The following is a 22,838-nucleotide window of genomic DNA, read 5'->3' on the forward strand; positions in this document are numbered from 1 at the left end:
TGAAAAATAAATATTAAAAATTCTCTCTCTCTCTCTCTCTCCTCTCTCACTCTCTCTTTAAAAAAAAAAAAAAAGAAACTTTTGAATTGTGTCAATAATATTCCATTTTATGGCTGACTTCATTTCTTCCCCTCTTTTGTTTTGCATTGGTTGAAGAAACTAAGTTGAATATCAGTAGTTCTATTGAAAATGAAATCCATTTTTACCTGGACCATTTTGTATGAACCTTGGAATTGAAATTTGCAAGGAAAGATAGTGGACTATTTTATTTAACTCAGATATCAGTGGGTGTTTTGTATGAGTTTTCCCTACTTAAATGATATAACGGTGTGTTCATCCTAATTGGTGTGTTATTTATATCTGAAATCAACTCTGTATTATTTGAAATCTCAATTGGGGCGCATTTAATTACTTCAGTTGGTTAACAAGATAAGGAAGGGAAATTTCATTTTCTTCCACTTATGTTAAGTAGGTACTGGATAACAAAGAAAGGAGAACTTGTTTTTATTAACAAGAAAGACATAGGATTCACAATCACCTGAGCAGCATGAACCAGAAATTTTTTTTGGTACTGAGGATTGAACCCAGGGCCTCTTTACCACTGAGCCATATCCCCAGCCCTTTTTATTTTTTATTTTGAGGCAGGGTCTCACTTAGTTGCTTAGGGCTTTGCTGAGTTGCTCAGACTGGCCTCCAATTTACATTCCTCCTGGGTTGCTGGGATTACAGGTGTACACCACCTAGCCTGGCTTATGAATCAGAATTTTTAAGTTTGGAGATGCTGGTGATGTAACTCAGAAATGGAGTCTTCCCTACCATGTGCAAGGCCTACATTCAATCCCCACCACCATAAAATGAATGAATGAATGTTTGGAGGAAAAGCAAGGAAGTTCATGCTAATGCTTAGCATAGATATGTACAAAATTGAATTTCTATATTGATTGAGTCTGGCTATTTTGCAACAGTTTGAATTGACACACTTATTTATTTAAACGTGTTATTACATGTTTATATGTTAATGTTAGCATTAAAATGCTTCCCAAATTAGGGCTGGTAGTGTAGCTCTGTGGTAGAGCACCTGCCTAGCAGGCCCTGGGTTCAGTTCCCAGCGTTATGGGTTTCCAAATTAATAGAAATATATTCTGTGCTCTTTTGTGAAGTATTTCATGTCTTTAGCCTCACCCATTAATAATTATAATTCAGAGTTGATTAGATTTTTTTTAGAAAAACTTTATAAGATCTTTTCTTGACTTTTCTCAAGTATGTATATACTGCCTTAATCTTCATAATTGTTTTCTTTAATACATTTAAATAATGTGTATTTTTTAAATGTTGTTCCATATTTGTTTTTCTTAGAATTTCCATCATATTTAAGCTTTGTTTCATATTTTAGTAAAATTTCACCAATCCCAAAATAGATGTTCTGAAATATGTGTTCAGCTGGCTCCATCACTGATTATTTGGCTGATTGATTTCATTTTAAGGAGATTATGGAGATTGCATCCAAAGGCTTTGACTCACTGGCACCTTACAGGGCAGTTAAGTCTCAAAATCATTACTATATTTGTTTACAACTCTTAGGTGGTGTGTATAGTAACATCTAGAATGCTGGGTCACATTTGGTTTAAAGTGTAGCTTTGTTGAAAATAACAGTGTCAAATCAGTTGAATTTCCTCAGCACTAAAAAATCTTTCATGTATTGGGTGTGCTGTAGGTAATGGAAGTGACATGGATTTAATTATCTAACAAAATAGCTGTGTCTGATCTTTGACTTTCGTTATATTAGTATAAGTGTTCAGTGGAATTGTGGTCTTGCTCTGGACAATGTCGTATTCACATGGTGCTCATTTGATAAGGAACAAGGTGGGCAGAATGGATCAGTGGCAGTCAGTAATGTAAGCACTCAGTGGAGGCGGAACCCACTCAGCTGGGACCCAAGAAAGACTGTGCATTGCCCTTTAGTTCTGCCTTTCCTAGGTCACCTGCTCTAGTCATATGTCTACCTTCCTGTGTTCATGTTAGTGTGAATTCTACTGGTTGAGGTACCAGGGTATAGATGTCTGAGTCACAGCTCATTTTTTATGTTGAACAGTGTTGTTAGGTCTAAATCTGATATATTTGTGAATATGAAAGGCAAGGGGGCGAAGGTCCATAATACTGGTTTTAAATCATTCATATTTCAATGGAAACACTATGCTTGTTTTATCCTGTAACCTAATTTTATTCTTTTCTGAAGCAAATTACAACTTCTTTCCACTCTTTATGTAATATTTTACCTTGAGCATTTTCATTGATGTGGACTGTGGCACCACTGGAGTAACTGTTGACTTTGAGCTGCTGTTGTTTTTGGATTCCCCCCACCCCAGAACATCTCCTTTTCCCCTTCTCTTTCTCTAGCTGTGGGTCATTTGGTAGGGGAGGGGTTCTTGGTGGGATGACCCCTTCTGGGTAAATGAGCTTTTTGCTCCAACCTTAGTTATGCATGCGAGACTCTCAGGCCCACTCCTTTAAGCTTAATTCTCTAAATTCTTTGTCTTGTAGGAAGATGACGATTCAGAGACTGAAAAACCTGAGGCTGATGACCCAAAGGTATTTGGTGTTGGCTGTGGCGGGGTGGCTGGATACGAACAAGGCATTTTAACATCATGGCTCAGTTCATATGTCTGGTCACGATCTGTCCCACTAATAATTAATTGTGTGACCTTGTGGCATTTATAAAGTGCCAGCTTTATAAAGAAAGATCTTTGAGGCAACCTAGGAATGAATAAGTCCTGAGGCAGAGTAGATTTCCAGGCTTGCAGATTGTGCCATACTCTGGACTAGAAAGCAAGAGGCCTGAGTCTCACAACTCACACTGTCTCCCAAGTGCTTTGTGGAAATCAGGAAGGCATGAGGGTTGCCATGTGTACTTGGGATTCTCTTAGGCTTCTAGAAGTGAAAAAGATCTCCAAGAGGCTCAGACCAATATGAGACCTCACCCCAACTGCTGGGGATGTTGATCCCAATCCTCATTTTCCTAAGGATGTACAACTTTCACTCTTGGGCAAGCTTTGTTTAATGGTCAGGAAGACATATTTATTTTCATGAAGCCATTTCTTCTCATAGGTCCATCCCAGTAGCAGCTGAGAGTAATTAGCAGTGATTCCTGTCAAGTTTCTTAGTGGTCCAGTAGTGATGAAGGTTAAAACCCCTTGTTCAGGTTAAACTGCTGTGTTATTCACTGGGCATTGGACATGTGTCTTTTGAGGAATCTTTATGGGACTTTTTTTTTTTTTTAACCCCTAAAGAGAAAAACTAATTCCATTACTCTGGGCCTGGGGAATAGGGATCAAATTTTGCACTTAAAAACTGCTTTGAGGGCTGGGGATGTGGCTCAAGCGGTAACGCGCTTGCCTGGCATGCGTGGGGCACTGGGTTTGATCCTCAGCTCCACATAAAAATAAAATGAAGATGTTGTGTCCACCGAAAACTAAAAAATAAATATTAAAAAATTCTCTCTCTCTCCTTTTTTTCTCTTAAAAAAAAAAAAAAAACCGCTTTGAAGCCAGTCCTACTGGTGCATACCTGTAATCCCAGCTATCTAGGAGGCTTAGGCTGGAGAATTACAAGATTGAAGTCAGCCTGGGCAATTCATTGAGACCCTGTCTCAAAATAAAAAATCAGAAGGGCTGAGGGTGAGGACTAATTATGTGGCTTAGCGGTAAAGTCCTTGAATAGTGTGTGCAAGGCCCTGGGTTCAATCCCCAGTACTACCAAAACAAAACAAATGAAAAATCAAAAAACAACATACTTTGAGCTGGGCATGGTAGCTCATGCCTGTGATCCCAGCAACTCGGGAGGCTAAGGTGGAAGATCACAAGTTCAAAGCTAGCCTCAGCAACTTAGCAAGACTCTGTCTCAAAATAAAACATTGGGGATGTGGCTCAGTGGTTATGTAACCATGGGTTCCATCCTTGGTACCCCCAAAACAAAAAAACCTACTTTGAAACCAGGTGAAGCCTTCAAGATGACTTAGTAGAATTTAGGAAAACTATCCAGTTACAATCTAAATAGTAGTCCTTCAGTGTCCATGGTGATTAGTTCCAGAACATCCCACCTCCACCCCATGTGAATATCAAAATCTGCGGATGCTCACAACCCTTATCTAAATTGTGTAGTGTTTGCATATAACCTGTGGATGTCCTCCTCCATGGATTTTCTAGGTTACTTAAAATATTTAGTACAGTGTAAATGCTGTGAAAATAAATGTTACACTGTATTATTTTAATTTTTTTTTTTTTTTTTTGTAACTTGTAGGTGAACACAGTTCCTTTGTTTTGTTTATTTTTATGTGGCGCTGAGGATGGAACCCAGTGCCTCACACATTCAAGGCAAGCGCTCTACCACTGAGCCACACCCCAGCCCACGTGAGCGATTCCCCCACCCCCAAATATTCTGGATCTATGGTTGAATATCCAGATAATGAAACCCACAGGTATGGAGAACAACAGTATATCTGAAAATATAGTGTGAGGTGTTCCATACTTGGACTGATTCTGTGATTGGATACAACTCTTTGCAGCCATAGAAATAAATTTATGAAAGGCTATAGATGTTTCACATAAAAACACTTTTTTTTTTTTTTTTTCTGGGGATTGAACCCAGGGGCACTGAGCCTGAGCCACATCTTCAGCCTTTTATTTTATGTTTTATTTTGAGTCAGGGTCTTGCTAACTTGCTTAGAGCTGAGCCTCTTGAGTTGCTGGGGTTACAGGAGTGCACCACCACTCCTGGCAAAAACACATTTTACCAAGAAAATAAGTTTTGCACTAGGAATGTGGCTTAGTGGTAGAGCATTTTCCTAGCATGCACAAGGCCCAGGGTTCACTCTCCAGCATTACAAAAAAGAAAAAGAAAAGTAAGTTTTGACATTAGCATGCAGGAGAAAGAAAATATGGACCCTAAAAATTAGGTGCAAAGTATTTTCTGCACAGAGTGAAGAACCCAGGCCTGGGCATTCCAGCAGGAAGGCATAAGATAGACCTGTGGCCTAGTTCAAAGATGGCCCCACACTGCTCAGCTTGCACAAAGAAAACAGTCAGTAGTAGTAGTGTGAGTATTATTCTGTTGTTGGATTTGGGTGTAAGGGTCATTGAGCCCGTGTGTACAACAATCTGGTGGAGCCATCAGGTGTTGGGCTTGAATTATGGAGGGAAAAGAGGATTTACCAGACTGGAGCTTTATGTGTGCAGTTGCAGCCTGTGCTCAAAGCTGGAAGGCCATCTGGGAAAGTTGACTTAAGAATGGGGTACATGCACTTGAGCATCACCCCTTGTAGAGTGCTGTGGTCCCTGAGGTAAATCCTCGGGGAAGAACATATCTTTATCAGAGAGGGAAGATCATGAAAAATAAAATAGGCTTTCCCGCTGTCTAGGAGCAGTTAATAAAGAAATGGGGGTGGGGGTGAACTCCATAAAAAGGCACACTCAGGGAGATTGTAAATGTGTCTTTTATGCTCAGCCTTCTCTTTCTCAGTTCCGCATTGGGATTAGAAAGTCCTATCATTTCTACTTGGCCCTTGACTGATATGCTTTACTGTACCTCATTCAGTCACTTGAATTTCAAGTCTTCCTATGAAAATAAAAGTTTTTGTGGAATAATTTCTATTTCTGTTGGGCAGACCTCAGGAATCAGAACACCAAATCCAGTCCTAAGGTAACTTGACTTAGTTATTTTAGAGAGTAATGGTGGAGAGTTTATATAGAGCTGCCGGATTAGATGTCCTCCAGTCACCAGTACCCTAATGCATCCTAATGACTAGAAACAATCCCTGCCCAGCATGAGCCTACCATCAAATCTGGCCCGGATGCATCAGACTATCTTCCAGGTAGCAGCCTCAAACCCAGAGTTTTTCTGGCACATTCAAGTTTTATTTTAATTGATATTTAAAGTTTTTTATTCTAAAACCTTAATTTGAATGTTTTTGCTTTAAGTATATAAAGTTTCTAACAATATAACTTGTTACAGAAGTACATGTTGGAAGTATCTTTTATTTGGTTAGTAAGCAAGTTGCTGTCATAACTGTCTATTCCACTAGATGGCGTTCTCTGTTCTGCTTTGGCTTTTCAAGATCCACTTTTTATTTTTTTTATAGCAGTCCTCAAAACATTTTGGTTATTACACAATTAAAAATTGAGGATCCTGGGCCAGGGCTGTAGCCCAGTGGCAGAGCGCTTGCCTAGCATGCATGAGGCCCTGGATTGGATCCTCAGCACCACATAAAAATTAAAAAAACAAAACAAAAATAAAGGCATTCTGTCCATCTACAACTACAAAATTTTTTTTTTAAATTGAGGATCTTGTAATTGGGTAGTTCAGTGGTAAGGTGCTATGTTTAGCATGCATGAGGTCTTGGGTTTGATCCCAGTACCCGGGGAAAAGAAACTTAGGATCCCCAAAAAACTTGTGTTTATTTAAATTTTATCTATTGGTATTTATTATAAACTGAGAGCCAGCCTGAAATCCCAGCTACTCAGGAAATTAAAGCAGGAGAATTGTAAGTTCAAGGCCAACCTCAGCAACTTAGGAGACCCTGTCTCAAAATAAAAAGGGCTGAGAATGTAGCTCAGTGGTAGAGTAACCTTAGCTTCAGTCCTCAGTCCTGGAGGGGAAAAAAATGATTAAAAGTGAGAAAAGTTGAAATTATATGTAATTTAAAATAACAAAATTCAGCTCATTACAAATTAACACAAATAACACTTTTGTGAAAAACAGTATTTCTGAAACAAAGTGTGTTAATAGAAGACAGCTGGATTCTCATAACTGCTTTTGAATTTAGTCTGTTGTTGTGTGTTCAAAGTATTTGAAGAGAATCTGGCTTTACATAATAGGTAGTTGAAAAGAGAAGTATTTTAATAGTCCTTAAGATAATTATGGATATTATTCTTTGATACTTTATCAAAACTCAGTCTGTGATTTCTTTGCCACCGAACTACATACCCGATTTTCTTTTCTTTCTTTTGAGAGTCTTTCTTGCTGAAGTTGACCTTGAACTTGCAAACCTATTTCTGAGTTTCTGGGATTATAGGTGTGTGCCCAGCTTCAGATTTGTCTTACACTTTCGATGGGTCTTTTACCCTTGCATGATTTTATATTATCAGTCACTGGTGATTTATAAAGATGTTGGTTTACTGTGTACACAGATCTCATGTTGACACATTTTGTTCTATAATATTAAAAAAAATCACATTTGTTAGTAACATCATTGATCTTATCAGACAAGCTGTTAAGTAACAGAAATCTATCAAATATACAATGGGGAGTATGTTTTCCAAGATTCTAACATTTTTTCCTTGAAAGCTTAAGTTGCATTGTACTATCAGAGTTTTCCTGGAAGTGACATGCTTCATTTTTTTCAGAAAATGCCTGGCAGATACCCAAGATCGTATAACCAATTTGTCTGTGGTCATTCTTTAAAGTAGAAATGGTGTTCTCTGAGGAAAATGACTAGCTCAGCTTGGAACTCAGGCATTCACCATATGTGCTTTCTGTTGAGCAGCCATCGTACTTTGGCATGCAACAAAAAGGTTCATGTATTCCCCCCAGTTCATCATACACCGTATTAAAGAGATTGTACATTTTTTCCAAAGATCAGGATTTAATAATTAAATATATTTAAAAATAATTAATCATTTTTACTACTTTGCCAGAGTAGTGTTCTTACATGAAAATGGATTTACTTTTTCTCTTTTTAATAAACTGAGTTTACAGTAACTACAGCTACAGTTTGGTGCCACTACCGTTATTTGTCTAGCAGCTTATATGCCATTGCTTCTGCAAATGGCAACACAGTGCAAAATAACATACTGTTATGAGAATAATTTAGACTTTGCAGACCCCTTGGATCTGCAGACCAACTTCAAGAATCACTATTCTTTCAAAACAGAAATTATGAATTAGTATATTAAATAGTTGTGTCATAACTTCTATTTTTCTGCAAAAGTTTATTAAGTTCCCCTTTTGGGATCTTCCTCATTGTGGGCATTAGAGTATCCAGAGTAAGAAAATTCAGCCTACCATGGTGGAGAGAAATTAAATTTCTAGAATTAGACCCAGGTTTGAATTCCATCTCTCCCTTAACCTTAGTCTCTTTAACCTACAATTTCTTTAACACTCTTGTCTGGAAAATAGGCATCATAATAAAATCCACCTCATTTATTTTATGAGGATTGAGTAAGTAAAAGTACAATACGTGGCTTAATAATGTCAGTTATATCTGTGTTCAGTAGCACTAGTAGCAAGGAACACAGCTGCCAGAACTTCTGCTTGGTTCTGAGGCTTGACTAGCCTCAGAATTTTAGAATAGTAAACATCATGCTTTAAACTACACTGTGCTCCAAGAAGAGCAATCATAAACGTGAAGGGAACCAGGCACAATGGCACATGCCTGTGATCCCAATGACTGGGAATGCTGAGGCAGGAGAATCATAAGTTCAAGGCCAGCCTTGGCAACTTAGCAAAACCTTTCTCAAAATAAAAAATTAACAGAACTGGGAATGTAACTCAATGGTAAAACACTCCTGAGTTCCATCCCCAGTACCAAAAAAAAAAAAAAAAGTATCACCAAGACTGGGACTGAGGTTATAACTAAGCAGTAGCATGCCCAAGGTCCTGAGTTTAATCTCTGGCACAGGGGGATACCAAGAGTGGAAATTGCTTTTTTTTTTTTTTTAATCACTGATGTTAAGGATTATCTATGAGTACAAAATTCTTCATTTGGAAGTTTGAATAAGAAATGGTAACTCTGGACCCAGCTATATAGGGAGTCTTTAGTCCTGTCCATCACCCAGGGGTGGCACTAATGAGGTTCTGCGGGTGCTGGGTTTGTCCCAAACCAGAGAAGAGGTCAGTGGAATCAGCTGAGCATCCCATAGGAAATGGAACATTTTTGGTGTTTCTGTTGCATTCTTTTTCCGCTAACTTAGGTTTCTGATCTTACTTCCTCAGTGAGCATCCTGACCCCTGTATAACCCATACTCAACAGAAGGTGGCACTGCTGTCTTAGAAAAACACCAGACTAGCAGTGGCTTTCCTCTATGAAGTCCTAACTTCATGGAAGGGACACCTGGTGGCTCAAGCATTTCCTCCATCTGATTACCTTGGTATATGAGCGTCCCCCTTTGCACTCTTCATTGTCCAGGTTTTCCCTCGGTTACCCTGGAATGTTTTCCCTTGTTTATTTTTTTCCTCCACTCCTACAGTTCCTGTGGATGGAGGTATTTCCACTCACTGTCCTTGACACACCCTTCCTTTGAAAACAAAGATTGATGACCTGGAGCAAGGAAGATGGAGCAGCCTGTTGCCAGCTGCCTGGGAGGGACTGAGAGTGTTGCCTCCCTGAGGTCTCGTAGTCTAGGCTGTGGCCTAGGAAAAGGATACTCATGGCCCAAGAGAAAGCATCTGCAAAAGCAAAAGAGTGTCTTTGGGTCATGGAAGTGACATCACGTGGGGTGCGTGTTCTGGCATTTTTTGAAAAGATGTGTGTGACCCCAGTTAAAGTTTTTTTAAAACAAACAAACACATTTTTAATATTCTTCTCCTTTTTTTTTTTTTTTTTGGTACTAGGGATTAAACTTGGGGCACTAAGCCACATCCCCAACCCTGTTTCAGATTTTATTTAAAGACAGGGTCTCACTGAGTTGCTTAGTGCCTTGCTTTTGCTGAGGCTGGCTTGGAATTTGTGATCTTTCTGCCTCAGCCTCTACAGGCATGTGCCACTGCGCCTAGCCTGCATTTTTAAGATTATTAGAGACTACTGGGCGCAGTGGCACATGCCTGTAATCTCAGTGACTTGGGAGACTAAGGTAGGAGGGTCACAAGTTCAAGGTCAGGTTTATCAACTTAATGAGACCTGTATCAAAATGAAAAAATAATAAGGTCTGGGGATGTAGCTCAGTGTTAGAGCAAGCACTTCTAGTTCAATCCACAGTACCGCAAAAAAATAAAAATAAAATAAAAAATAAAGATTCTTAGAGCCTGAGAGTAGTGCCAAAATTGAAGTTCACAGGTTCAAGCTAGGCTAGTGGCTTTCTGTCAGAAGCCCTGGGTGGTACCCTGGTTTGGCTTCCCTCCAGCTGTGGAAGCACAGGTACATACCTACACTCCATTCACTTTATGGGTGAAGTCAGCCATGGTAGTGATGCAGGAGAACATATGTGAAATTGCTTCTCATGGGATGAAATGCAATTGTGAGTCTTGCTCAGCCTTGGCAGTGTAGCTGGGTCTCATTAAACATCCTCACTCCATAAGGCAGAAGTTGCCATATCTTCCCAGGTTACCACCCATGGGGTCTCAGTAGTTTTTTAGAATTGCAGGCCACAGAAATTCCTAATGGTTCTCCTCATTCTGAAATTGGCTCCAAATACTTAAGTACTACTATCCTCACAATTCAGTTATTACTGCTTTCAAAAGTAATACATATAAATTTGTATGGTTTCTAGTGATGCTGTTTACTGTGAAATTTTTAAATACCCTATGACACCTTTGTAAGTTTGTCATGGTACCTTGGTAGAGTTCCCTGGGTGGGTGTGTGTGTGATATAAGTCCTCATGTGCCCTCCCCTGGAGCTTCAGCTTAGCTATTTTTTGGGTATGCTTGCTTTTTTTTTTTTTTTTTTTTTTAATTATAGGTGGATACAATATCTTTATTTTATTTTTATGTGGTGCTGAGGATTGAACCCAGTGCCTCATGCACACTAGGTGAGCGCTCTACCTCTGAGCCACAACCCCAGCTTTTTAAAAAATTTTTATTTTTTAGTTGTAGTTGGACAAAATACCTTTATTTATTTATTTTTATCTGGTGCTGAGGATCAAATCCAGGGCCTCGCACATGCTAGGGGGAAGCTGTACCATTGAGCCACAACCACAGCCCTAGTGTTTGCTTTTTTGTTCCCAGTGGTTGTTCATACCCAACCTGAAGGTCAGGTTTTTCAGTAACTGCTTATAATTATTATTAGTAGTAGTAGTAGTAGTAGCATTAGTATTAGCACTAATATTATTATTTAGTTGTAGATGACACGATACCTTTATATTTACCTTTATGTGGTGCTAAGGATTGAACCTTGTGCCTCACCCATGCTAGGTGGGTGCTCTACCACTGAGCCACTACCCCAACCCAGTTACTGCATATTATTGATTCAGAGTCTGGACAACAGATTTGTATTGAGCCAATCTGACTCAATAATTTCCTCATGTTCTCCTTTCCAAATCCTCCTCATTATTGATCTTTTAAAGAATCAAAGGCCTGGAAACTGAAAACTGCCTAAGCAGCTTATTTTGAAAGAACTTGTTGTTGACCACTGATTTTAGGAAGAAGTTTCAGGAGCCTGTCAGCAGTTGGCCATGGACAGTACTAAAGGTTGAAATCTTACATTCTCTTTATTGACTGTGAAGAGACTGTGGAACAAGTGCCATTTTCCACGGAGGAAGAGGTTGGCTCTAGGTGTGCTTGCTACACCTCTGGCACTCTGAAGTCCAAAAGGAAGATGCTAAAGCTGTTTATAAACAAATAGTGTGGGTGTCTGGTCATCAAAACATTGAAGGATATTTAAGAGAGCAAGTAGCTGGGCTGAGGCAAGAGGATCATGAATTTGAGGCCAGCCTCAATAACTTAGTAAGCCTCTGTCTCAAAATAAAAAATGAAAAGGGCTGGGGAAATAGCTCAGTGGAAAAGCACTTGCCTGGCATATGCAAGGCCCTGGGTTTAATACCCAATACCTCAAAAAAAAAAAAAAAAAAAGATTATGTAGGTTGCGATGGAGTAGGAACCGTGAGTTTTCCCCTGCCCCCCACCTTTGGTATTGGGGATTGAACCCAAGGATGCTTTACCACTAAGTTGCATCCCCAGTCCTTTTTATTTTGAGATAAGTTCTCGCCAAGTTGCTGGGCTCGAACTTCTGATCCTCCTTCTTCAGCCTCCCAAGTCCCTGGTTACAGGCTTGTGCCATTATGCCTGGCACAATCATAAGTCCTTTAGCAAAATAGAAAACAGTCTTTGGTGTGCTTCTGGACAACCCTGAGAGTTAAGAACTACTTTTCAGGGTATGAGAGTAAAAGTTATCTCTTAAGGCTTATATTTGGACTTTTTTTTCCTTTTTTTTTTAACAACACTGAGGATTAAATCCAGGGGAGCTTAGCACTGAGCTGCATTCCAGCTCTTGTTAATTTTTATTTGAGACAAGGTCTTTTTTTTTTTTTTTAAGAGAGAGAGAGAGAATTTTTTTAATATTTATTTTTTAGTTTTCAGTGGACACAACATCTTTATTTTATTTTTATGTGGTGCTGAGGATTGAACCCAGCACCCCGCGCATGCCAGGCAAGCGCAATGCCACTTGAGCCACATCCCCAGCCCCTGAGACAAGGTCTTGCTAAGTTCCCTAGGCTGACCTTGAACTTAGAATCCTCCTGCCTCTACCTCCCAATTCTCTGGGATTACAGGTTGGGATACTGTATCTAGCTGGACTTTTTCTTTTGAGAAGAACAAAATTATATATGGTGATTCTATTAGAGTTTTGTTTTTATATTATTTTTATTGTCAAACTATATGGCAAAATTGAGTATTTTGTAAAAGAAAAATTCATCTAATCTCATAACAGTAATAATACTCCCATTTCCCTTTTTTTTTTTTGTTTGCCTATAATAATACATATGTAGATGTACATCCAGTTTTGTTTCTGGTTCTCCGGTTCCAATGTTGCTATGTCAGTAATTTTAATAGTAGCATAACATAAATTAAAAACTAAAAACTACAAACACTTAAGAATCTATGAAGGGGGCTGGGGATGTGGCTCAAGCAGTAGCGCGCTCGCCTGGCATGCGTGCGGCCCGGGTTCGATTCTCAGCACCACATACAAACAAAGATGTTGTGTCCACCAATAACTAAAAAAATAAATATTAAAATTCTCTCTCTTTCTCTCTCTCCCTCTCTCACTCTCTCTTAAAAAAAAAAAAAAAAAGAATCTATGAGGCCCTGGGTTCAATCTCCAGCACTGCAAAAAAAAAAAAAAAAATGTATGTAAGTCATATGTCAATTAAGGCTGCTGTAAGAAAATTTTTTTTTAATTGTCTAAGTATTTTAAATCAGGGATGATTTTAAAAAAAGAAAAAGTCTGGCCAGGTGCAGTGCTGCACGCCTGCAAATCCCAGCAGCTGGAGAGGCTGAAACAGGAGGATAGAGAATTCAAAGCCAGCCTCAGCAAAAGCGAGGCTCTAAGCAATTCAGTGAGACCCTGTCTCTAAATAAAATATAAAATAGGGCTGGGGATGTAGCTCAAAGGTCTTAGTTCAATCCCCGATACTGAAAAAAAAAAAAAGAAGAAAAAGTCTGTCGATCCACCAAGTTTAGTTCTCACAGTGATGTTAGCATCAGCACCACACTCTTTCACATCAGTTGCCTCATATTCATGTTTGCTTCAGCTGTGTAGATTAAATCCAGAATTAGTACATTATTGTAGCCAAACCTGAATATATTGCTATAGTTGTTACAGAGTCAGATGCTGTGCCTGCAGTTTCTCTCTAGTGAGATTCTCTATTGAACTGGAAACCTGCTGTGTTCTCTAAGCGGTCAGGTCAGAGGAAATAACTCATCTTTGGGAGTTCCAGCTATCACTGAGAGTCCACATGTTCACCCAAGAAGAAAAAAAGAGCTTAAGTCGTGTTCAAGATTTGATGGCTTTTCTTCCATGAGCTCCCAGGAAGTCTGTAGGCTGAGGACAGAAGTCTGTAGGCAGCACCCACTGTTTGTGTCTAAGTCTTAAGCACCAGCCCTTCCTTTGGAGTCCACTCAGGCATTACTCACTGGGGCACCATAGGCTCAGGAGTGGCTTCCCCTGATCATCATCATAGCTGTAAGGCAGTGAATCTGGCCGTCTTTCTCTTAAGTCCAGGGTTTATCACCTGCTCCGCTCTGCTGCCTACTAGAGAGTCATTCTTCCTTGCTGTTTTATGTTGGCTCCCTTAGTGGTATATCCAGAGACTTCATAGAAACAGTTTTAAGTTGGGAATCCATATAGCTAGACTTTGGAGTCAGACAGATTTGGATACTTTACTTTGGATTTCAACATTGCCATTTGCTAGGCAACCTCCTTCATCATACATTACCTCAGTTCACTCATCTGCAGAATGAGATAATACTGTCTGCCTTGTGGGGTGGTTGTGAGAATTGAGTAATAAACATTAGCTTTCAGTGAATTCTATGTTTATGGTATAGGAGGAAGACTATGGGAGAGGGTATACTGGCCCCTCAACTTAGTTTTAGTGTTCCACCTACCCCCTTGTTCTGTCTCCCATTCTCCATGATCTTTTGAGTGCTGAATAGAGAAAAAAGTTCCCTGGTCATCTAGGACATTTCTGAGAAGGAAGTGGCCCTTTACTATTGCTGTTTTGTGAATCACCTAGTCTTCTCATTGGAAATTATAATGTGACCTTTGAACTATTGAGAATACCCACGCCTGGGCTGGGGATGTGGCTCAAGTGGTAGCGCTCGCTTGGCATGCGTGCAGCCCAGTTTCGATCCTCAGCACCACATACAAAGATGTTGTGTCCGCCGATAACTAAATATATATATATATAAATTCTCTCTCTCTTTAAAAAACAAAACAAAACAGAGAATACCCACGCCTGCCTAGCATCTGGCACTTCTGTGATCTCAGCATGATGAATGGCCTTCTTTTAGAGTTGTCCTCAACAATGCTATGGCTGCCCTTGAAGAAATGGGAGGCAGGGCCTTTCTAGAAGCTCTTGGGAGCTTCTAGAAAGGCCATGCCTCCCATTTCATGCTCAGAAAGACCCATTCCAGGCTGGGATCTAGGGATCTGTTGGGTGATAACCTGCTCTGAGCAGCAGAAATAAGGCCCAACAGGACAGGCTTTAGAAGTCACTTTCCAGAGTGAAAGAATGACCACTGTTCTCTTTCTCACCCCTTCTTGGCTCTACCACACTTCCAGAGGGGCCTTGTTGACTGTACTGGCTCCAAGAAAACAGAAGCCCCACCTTGCCTGCTCCTCCAAGGCTCTGCAGCCAGAAGGAGCCATAACATGCCCAGTCCGCCTTCCCATGGCTGTGCAAGCCCCAACATACCTCCTTCCCCTCAGGACCAGATGCCGAGGATTGCTAACTGAGGTGTGGCCAAGCCCCTCCCTCCCCAGCTGGGACTCATCTTTTTGAAATTATATGATGCAGAAAACTGCCTTTCCTTAGGGATCCAGCACTTTCCCACCTTCTGTGTTTTAATCTATGTCTCTTGAAATCCTACTCCATGCATGATTTCTGAGTTTGGTGGGGTTTGTTCTTCTGTTTTCCTAACTTTGGAGTTCGGTCACTTTTTTCCCAGCATGCTTTAAGCACTGGCATTCCTTCTGGCCCTCAGGATGATGAATCCCCTTCCTGCCCATAAGTGGATGACTACCAGTTGGCAGTTTCCCCTCCTGGCTTTCAGGATATTATCCTAACACCTCAGGGTGATTCTAATCTCTCAGAAGAAATAATGCAATTTGGTGGCCATGTAGAGTTGAGTCTTAAAATCTTCACTTTGCTATTCTCAGCCTCAGAGCTATCTCTTTTGTCCTTGTCTGGCTCCGACCACCCCCACCCCAAAAAATATAGGCTTAAAGCCTGGAAACTGTCCTTTAGGAAGCCATGAAGGAAAAGTGTGGCCTGGCCCCTCCACTGAAGGTTTGACTACTCAGATCTTTGGTGTGAGGCAATCTCTGTCGTAGGATCAGAAAGAGTGGAATGGAACAGCCCTCTCTTACCATCCTCTATAGCTTTCAAGAGACTAAAAATCCTCACATGCATGTCTCTTCTGCGCTATTGCCTACATTTCAAGTCTCAAATTCATATTTTGCTTTTGTGATAAATTTGTTGCCCTGCTACTTATAAAAGATAATAAAAATCCTCAAGTGTCTTAAATCAAGTGTAGATGACTGTTGGAATGGTCACATAATAAAAATATCCCCTTTGGGTTGTGGCTCAGTGGTAGAGCACTTGCCTAGCATGCCTGAGGCACTGGGTTCAATCCCAGCACCACATAAAAATAAACAAAATAAAGGTATTGTGTCCAGCTACAACTAAAAATATATATTTAAAAAAAAATCTTTTTGGAAATGGCTCCTGGTCCAGCTTTTGCTTTTAGGTTGAAGTCTGGTCGATACAGCGTGTTTCATGTGGCCAAACGTTGACAGCCATACTGAGCCACAGCTTTGTTTTAACCAAATTTTTCAAATAGAAAAAGAGGCCATTTTTTTTTCTCCTTCCTGTCTTTTCCTTAATCTACAAGGAGGCCAGTTCTAGAGCTGGCTTAAGTTGTCTTGGCAGTCTTCTGTTTAACCCTTCCTGGAGAAACCTTCTCTGGCTCTGGTTGGGGGGCTGAGCCTTCCTGTCAGTAAGTTCTCTGGGAGTAAAGGTAATTCCAGAGCATCCAAAGTAGCCCCACCAGCTTCCGCCCATTTTTCTGATAAGTGCTGTGTTTCCATCCCTAGACAGGCAGTGTGCCATGGCAGTGGCCCAATCCTAAACCACAGGATGCAACTGAAGGAAATGTGCTGGTGATGGGCTTTCTCCAGGGCTCTCTAGCCTGTGAGGGCTGGCATCTGGATTACAGGGGGGAATGTACGCATGCAACCTTGGTTCTGTAACTTGACTGAGCTTGGGGGTTGCAGACAGGACTCCCTCCCTCCACCCACTTACCCACCCACACCCTCATGACTGTCAAACCAGCATCATTTATTCTGGAGATTGGAGTTGTTTTGACAGAAGTAATCTAGAATTGCTGCTTTTTTGGTTACCTGAAGTGACTCACATCCATCTCAGAAAACCTCATTTCAACTATCACTTTGATGCCCCCAAGAGGGTTTCCTGGGCATGCATACTGGTCTTTCTGAAACAGCAATGCTGTCTTGATAGTTCAGAGATGGTTTCCTGGGCTGTTCTGAATATTAGATAAGACCATAATTGAAGAGTTTAGTACAATACCTAATGCCGTTTCCCTAGATTGATATGTATTTTATCACTAGTGCTTTGCCTATTGCCTGAGACACAATAAATTCTCAATAAATTATTTGTTAAATAAATAAGTGGGGGCTGGGGATGTGGCTCAAGCGGTAGCGCGCTTGCCTGGCATGCGTGCGGCCCGGGATCGATCCTCAGCACCACGTACAAACAAAGATGTTGTGTCTGCCGAGAACTAAAAAAAATATAAATATTAAAAATTCTCTCTCCTCTCTCACTCTCTCTTTAAAAAAAAAAACAAAGATGTTGTGTCCGCCAATAACTAATAAATAAATAAATATTTTTTAAAAAAAATAAATAAATAAGTGAACTAACTATACTGTAATTCTGTGTTTTTTATTTGTTGTCTTCTGGATTTTGTGTTTTGTCTTGACATATGGTCTCACTGTATTGCTCCAGTTGGTTTCCAACTCCTGGGCTTATGGAATCCTTTTCTCAGCCTCCTTAGTAGTTGGGCTATAGGTATGTACCACCTCTTAGGAGCATTAGGCCCAATTGTTAGAAAAAAGATACAGGGAGAAGAGTAAAGAATTGGGTTTAAGTGGCTAGGACTATAGCTCAGTGGTAGAGCGCTTGCCTAGCACATGTAAGGCGCTGGGTTTGATTCTTAGCACCATATAAAAATACATAAATTAAATAAAGGTATTATATCCATCTACAACTAAAATTTTTTTTAAATTGGGTTTAAAATATTTTTTAAGGATGGGATGTGGCTCAGTGGTAGAGCACTTGCCTAGCATGTACAAGGCCCTAGATTCTATCTCTAGAACCACAAAAAAAAGGAAAAAATAAATAAATAAAAAAGGTGCCACTCCCAGTCTTCTCTGTCTTGGGCCTCTCTTTTATTGCAAATCTAACACCTTTGTTAGCGCCTCTTACGAAGTTTTCCGTGTCTACACATTGAAACTAACTGGAGTTTAACATGTTTGGAGCCTAGACATTACTGCACTGCATCAGAAGGTTGCCACAAAACCCTGCCCTAGACTGAAGGAAAACTGACAGTGGAGAGTGCCTCTGTGTGTGACAGTGTTTGCACATCTGCTGTGGGCCAGGTACTGACTATACTAGGCAATATGCTGGACAGTTTGCAAGCACACACAGTAGAACAGGGTGTCATCCCTGTCTGAGTGGATGGAGCCAGAAGAAGCTTCCCTAGACTGAGGTCTGAAGACTGCATAGGGTTTACTAGGCAACAGTGGGCAGGGAGCAAGCATTGCAAAGCCCTGGTGTGGAGAGGGGAGAAGAGGGCCCCAGGACTATGTGAAGATTCATTTAAGTAGATAGTTTGCTCATTAAGTAAGATAGCATTAGGGCTCTATAACTATGTGGCTGTCACAGAGCTGAGATGATACAGTTTGGTTGGTATTAGTTTACCAGTCTACCTCCCCATATCCCAAATTAGATTGCCCAGCTGAAATCCATCACATGCTGGCTCTGGCTCTGGTAGAGGCTTCTCTGTGTGCTGCTCAGAGTGCTTTCTCTGTGCTTAATATTCCCAAACCTGAAAAGAAAACATTATTGATTGGCAGAATCCAGATGTGAGAGGCTGCCAGTACTGTTATGAGTTTGTTACTGGAGCTTTGTGTGTGTGTTGTGAGACTGGTTCTAGGGAGGGTCTACGAAATATTGCTGGCTGTAAATAAACCTGCTTCAGGATATGCTGAGTAAATCCTCCCAGCTCCAATGGCAGCTCCTCTATCTTCATGAATTTATATTGTTTTTACTTCCTTCCTGTGCCCCAGTCAGCTTCATTGGTGACTGGGCTTTCGTATTCTTTACAGGGAGAACCAAATTCTAGGTTCTGTAATTCCTGAGAATACCAGGGCTCTGCTACTGACCTACAGCCATAGCTGGTGTGTTCTCCGAAGTGTCTGTCACAGTTAAACCAAACTGGCAAGTTCTACAGCCTGCTGTAGCCACGTCATGCTCTAGCTATTGGGACTTTGGTCTCAGGTGAAGGCTGGGGAGCAGCATGTGAACTAGAGTGGTTCTTTCCTCCTCCCTTGTCTTCTCACGTAGCTTCTGTTGGAAAGCTGTGGATTTGGGCTTTTGTTTTTCCTTGTGTCTTAATTGGACTTGAACTAGGGAGCTGAAAGCTGCTTTCCTTTCATAGGGCGATGCTTTCTTTCATCTTTCCTATAGACTAGGAGAGTCCCTCTCAACCTTTTCTACCTGAGAGACATGTGCTGTTGCCTTCTTGTCTCTGGGCTGTGGGTTCCATGCCTCCTGACTGACTCAGACAACTGTCTGGTAAATAGATCTCCAGGCTGAGTTTATTACTTCAACCAACTGGAAGCCAGAGGAACGGATCTGTACAAGTCAAGACAGGTGTCCCCTGTGAGTTTTGAAATGTGATTTGTGGGAAGGAAAGAGGAACAGTGATTTCTCATTGCTTTTGCTTGTGTCTTCATTACTCCCCTTCCCCTTCCTGCCTCTTTAAGGGCATGGCAAGACTCTCCAAATGCAGGTATAATTGAATAATGTGACCCTTTTTTTCTGTCCCCTTAGCTCTGCCATTTAAAATACTACCTCATGCGCGTGTCCTATGACTAGCTTGTGATAGCTGTCATGGGTACTTGAATAGTATCTGGCTTGACAATTAGGAGGATGTTCCTCTGGGTCTTTGTTTTTACTGTGACAGTCTCCCTCCGCTTCCTACCCTTTCTTCCACTGTATGGAGGTCCTTGTGGAATCAAGTTGCTACTGTCAGAATAGTGCCTGTTTTCATTTAGTGAAACTTGCTTCAATGGATGGGCGTAAGTGGTCCTGAAAGCATTTTGGGATATTTATCACCATCTTCAGTGATTCCCACTTTCTGCCAAGACTTCCTCAGTGGTGTTTTAAGTCTGGACCCCTCTCCATTGAAGTACAGGTGATGCTGTGCCTCTGGTCTTATGCTCAGATATGGAGGGAACCTGATTTGTCAGAGTGGGCACCATAAGAGCCGTAAGAACTTGGTTTGTTTTCTCGGAAGCAGCTCTATGCAATGACGTGCCCAGGGTTAAACAAGCTCACACCCAGCTTTTTGGTCTCAGGGCAGAAGAATTACCTTCCAAAAACAGGACAGGGTGTGGCCAGCAGGAGGTAGATTCCCACTGTGGATTCTCCAGAAACTTCCAGGTTCCAAGGGTGCCTATAACACCAATGGGCTCCAGAAATCTTAGGAGATCTCCAAAGATCTTACATCCTAGGAGATCTTAGCTCCATGTTTCTGGCCCCTTCCTGAAGCCCACTGCCTCATATGGCTTTGAAGATATGCAGGCTCATTTATGCATTTGACTTATGGGATTAAGGCAGGAGAATCTTCTCACATTTGGAATAAGGCCCATGGTCCAGTGGTCAGCACTTTGTTTGGGGGCACCAAAAGTTGGAGGCCCGTGGAACCAAGTTCCACTGAGGTAGGTCAGGTGAACCTGTGTTTTGGATGTAAAATACGAGTTCTAGCACCTTAGCTGGGTGCTCTCTGGCATACCCCATTCTTTGTCTAACAGAGTAGAAAGCAAGGACTAGATCAGTTCACAAATGGAAACCAACTACCTAGTTTTTCTTTTCTTTTTTTTTTTTTTTTTTAAGCTTCTAAAAAATATTTATTTATTTTAGGTGTAGATGGACACAACACAATGCCTTTATTTTTATGTGGTGCTGAGGATCGAACCTGGGTCCCACCCGCGCTAGGCGAGCGCTCTACCACTGAGCCACAATCCCAGCCCCCCACTGCCCGGTTTACCTTTCTCTTTTAGTTAACATGTAAAATAACTAGAGTCATACAACAAAACAATATAAGAGGAAAATACACAAATATACTTCCTGTCTGGTTTTTGCCCCATCATTTTCTTCCTCAGATATGACTAAAGAACCTCAGCTAAGCCAGCCAGGCATGTGTGAAATGCAGGATTCATCCCTCATCACCACACACACTTCCTCCCCTCCCATCTCAGGTCACAAAGGTCATAAGAAGCCATGGGGAGGCTCCTGAACTTTTACTGTACTTAGGGAGCCCTTTAAGTGACATTTGCATGTTTGGTGACCAGCTTCCTGTCACTCAGATGAACACTGGATTAGGATTTCAGTGACTATCAACCCTCCTTCCTCAACTCTGCATATTTATCCATGAAAGGAGAGTGGCAGGAAACAGGGCCTTGGAAAACAGTGAGTTTGGGGCCCTTAGAGTTCACAGGTCAGTCCCTGGTATTGGCTGAGGGAGGTAGGATGTACCCAGATGATGTTTCCCACAATCAGCACCAAGAAGGCTGTCTCCTAGAGGAAAAATGTAAGAAAATTTTACAGTCCCACATCTTGTTACTGACCACTCTTTAATAATGGTTTCTTCAGTTACTTCTACAAAGGGATTGTTGTTGGTCCCCTGAGAGATTGGTGCTCTTTATAAAGCAGCTGATTTATGACTCCAACCTGAACTTGACGTGGCAGTGCTCCAGGCCCGCCTCCCGCCTTCCTCTACCCTAGCCCTCTTTCCTCTTTGCCCACCTGATTGGCAGGGGGTGGGTGCCTAGAAGGTGGGTTGCTAAGCAGCCTGGCTTTAACATTGTGCCCTTGCAGTTTGATGAATAGCTGCAGTGTTTAGAAGAGAGAGAGGATTTTGGTCTGTCTCTTAATCAGGAGGGACTTTTTTGGGGAAGGGGTTAAGCACTTGTAGTGTGGTCTTGGCACATGGCCATAGCTTGGGAGGGAATTTGGTAACCCTCACGGTGCCTTCCCTTCTGAGATGCAGTGTGAGTGGAGTCCAGAGCTCTGTGGTGGTTCCCATGTGAAGATCTTGTTGCAGAGTTGTCACTGTCTTATCTCCCCCCTCACCAAGAAAGAAAAGGAAATGAGATCCAACAACATTCTGTGAACTCAGCTTTTTCTGTTTTGATAATTAACTTGTAGTGGCACTTGAGATCACTGACCTTACTGGTCAGTAGGAAACAGGTGTGTTCTTGCCATTTTATGTTTGGGGGAATGCCTTCCTCCTGCTGTGTCAGAAACTTGTAATATGGGGCTTAGATTGTAACCTTTGCCTTCTCATCCATTGATTTGTTTTAGATGAAGCATTTACTCTGGTGCAGTGAGGTAAGCAGTTTTTTGATAAGAAGCCTTTGTTGGACTGGGGTCGTGGCTCAGTTGGTAGAGTGGTTGCCTAGCATGTGAGAGGCACTGGGTTCTATTCTCAGCACCACATATAAGTAAATAAATTAAAAACAACAACTAAAAAAATTAAAAAATAAAAAGAAGCCTTTGTATTTAGGTTTCTACAGGGTGAAATGGGAGTAACTGTCGACTTGCATTAAGTATTGAGGAAAAGCTTTTCGTTAGAGAGAATATACAGCCAAAGAATGCTGCCTGGAACTGGGACCTCATTTGGTCCCTTATTAAAGGCATGCTGTACACATGCTTTTGGGTTCTGTGAGCTGCCAAGCTACCTCCTTACGTAAAGACTCCTTTTTTGACTTGAGCTAAACATGAAACTCCAGGAGTAACTAATCTCACGTCTCAATCTTGGGAGCAGGATATTATGAAGAAGTACCCCTTACTTCCTTTGTGCCTGTTGTCTCAGTAATATACTCTGCGGCACTGCCTAGGCTCTGGAGGAAGAGGCAGCCAGGATCTTGAGCTCTGCTGCTTCAGGGTACAGGGGGCTTCCTGAGCCCAAGGGAGCAGCAGGTATGGTTCAGATCATACAGGTGGCCCAGGCAGGAATGCTGCTGTGTTGGCTCTCCTCAGCATCAGTTGGAACTGCTCCTTGCTGGAGGCCATGGAAGAAGACTAACACGGCACTCTGGAGTATCCCACCTGATA

At 41.4% G+C, this 22,838-nt stretch overlaps 1 protein-coding gene across 3 annotated transcripts in view; it reads left to right on the forward strand.

Annotated features, from left to right (window-relative positions):
• Positions 1-22,838, forward strand: part of SAP30BP (SAP30 binding protein) — a 44,234-nt gene that overhangs the window by 1,704 nt on the left and 19,692 nt on the right. For all 3 annotated transcript variants that reach the window (XR_014019310.1, XM_081270919.1, XM_081270920.1), the window contains exon 3: positions 2,542-2,589. Coding sequence is in view for 2 of the 3 variants with exons in the window: in XM_081270919.1 (XP_081127045.1) it covers positions 2,542-2,589 (48 nt within the window). In the remaining variant the exon portion in view is untranslated. The remainder of the gene's footprint in view (positions 1-2,541; positions 2,590-22,838) is intronic.

The sequence above is a fragment of the Spermophilus citellus genome (assembly GCF_964194105.1).
Source record: "Spermophilus citellus genome assembly, chromosome: 17".
NCBI classification, from domain to species: Eukaryota; Metazoa; Chordata; class Mammalia; order Rodentia; family Sciuridae; genus Spermophilus; species Spermophilus citellus.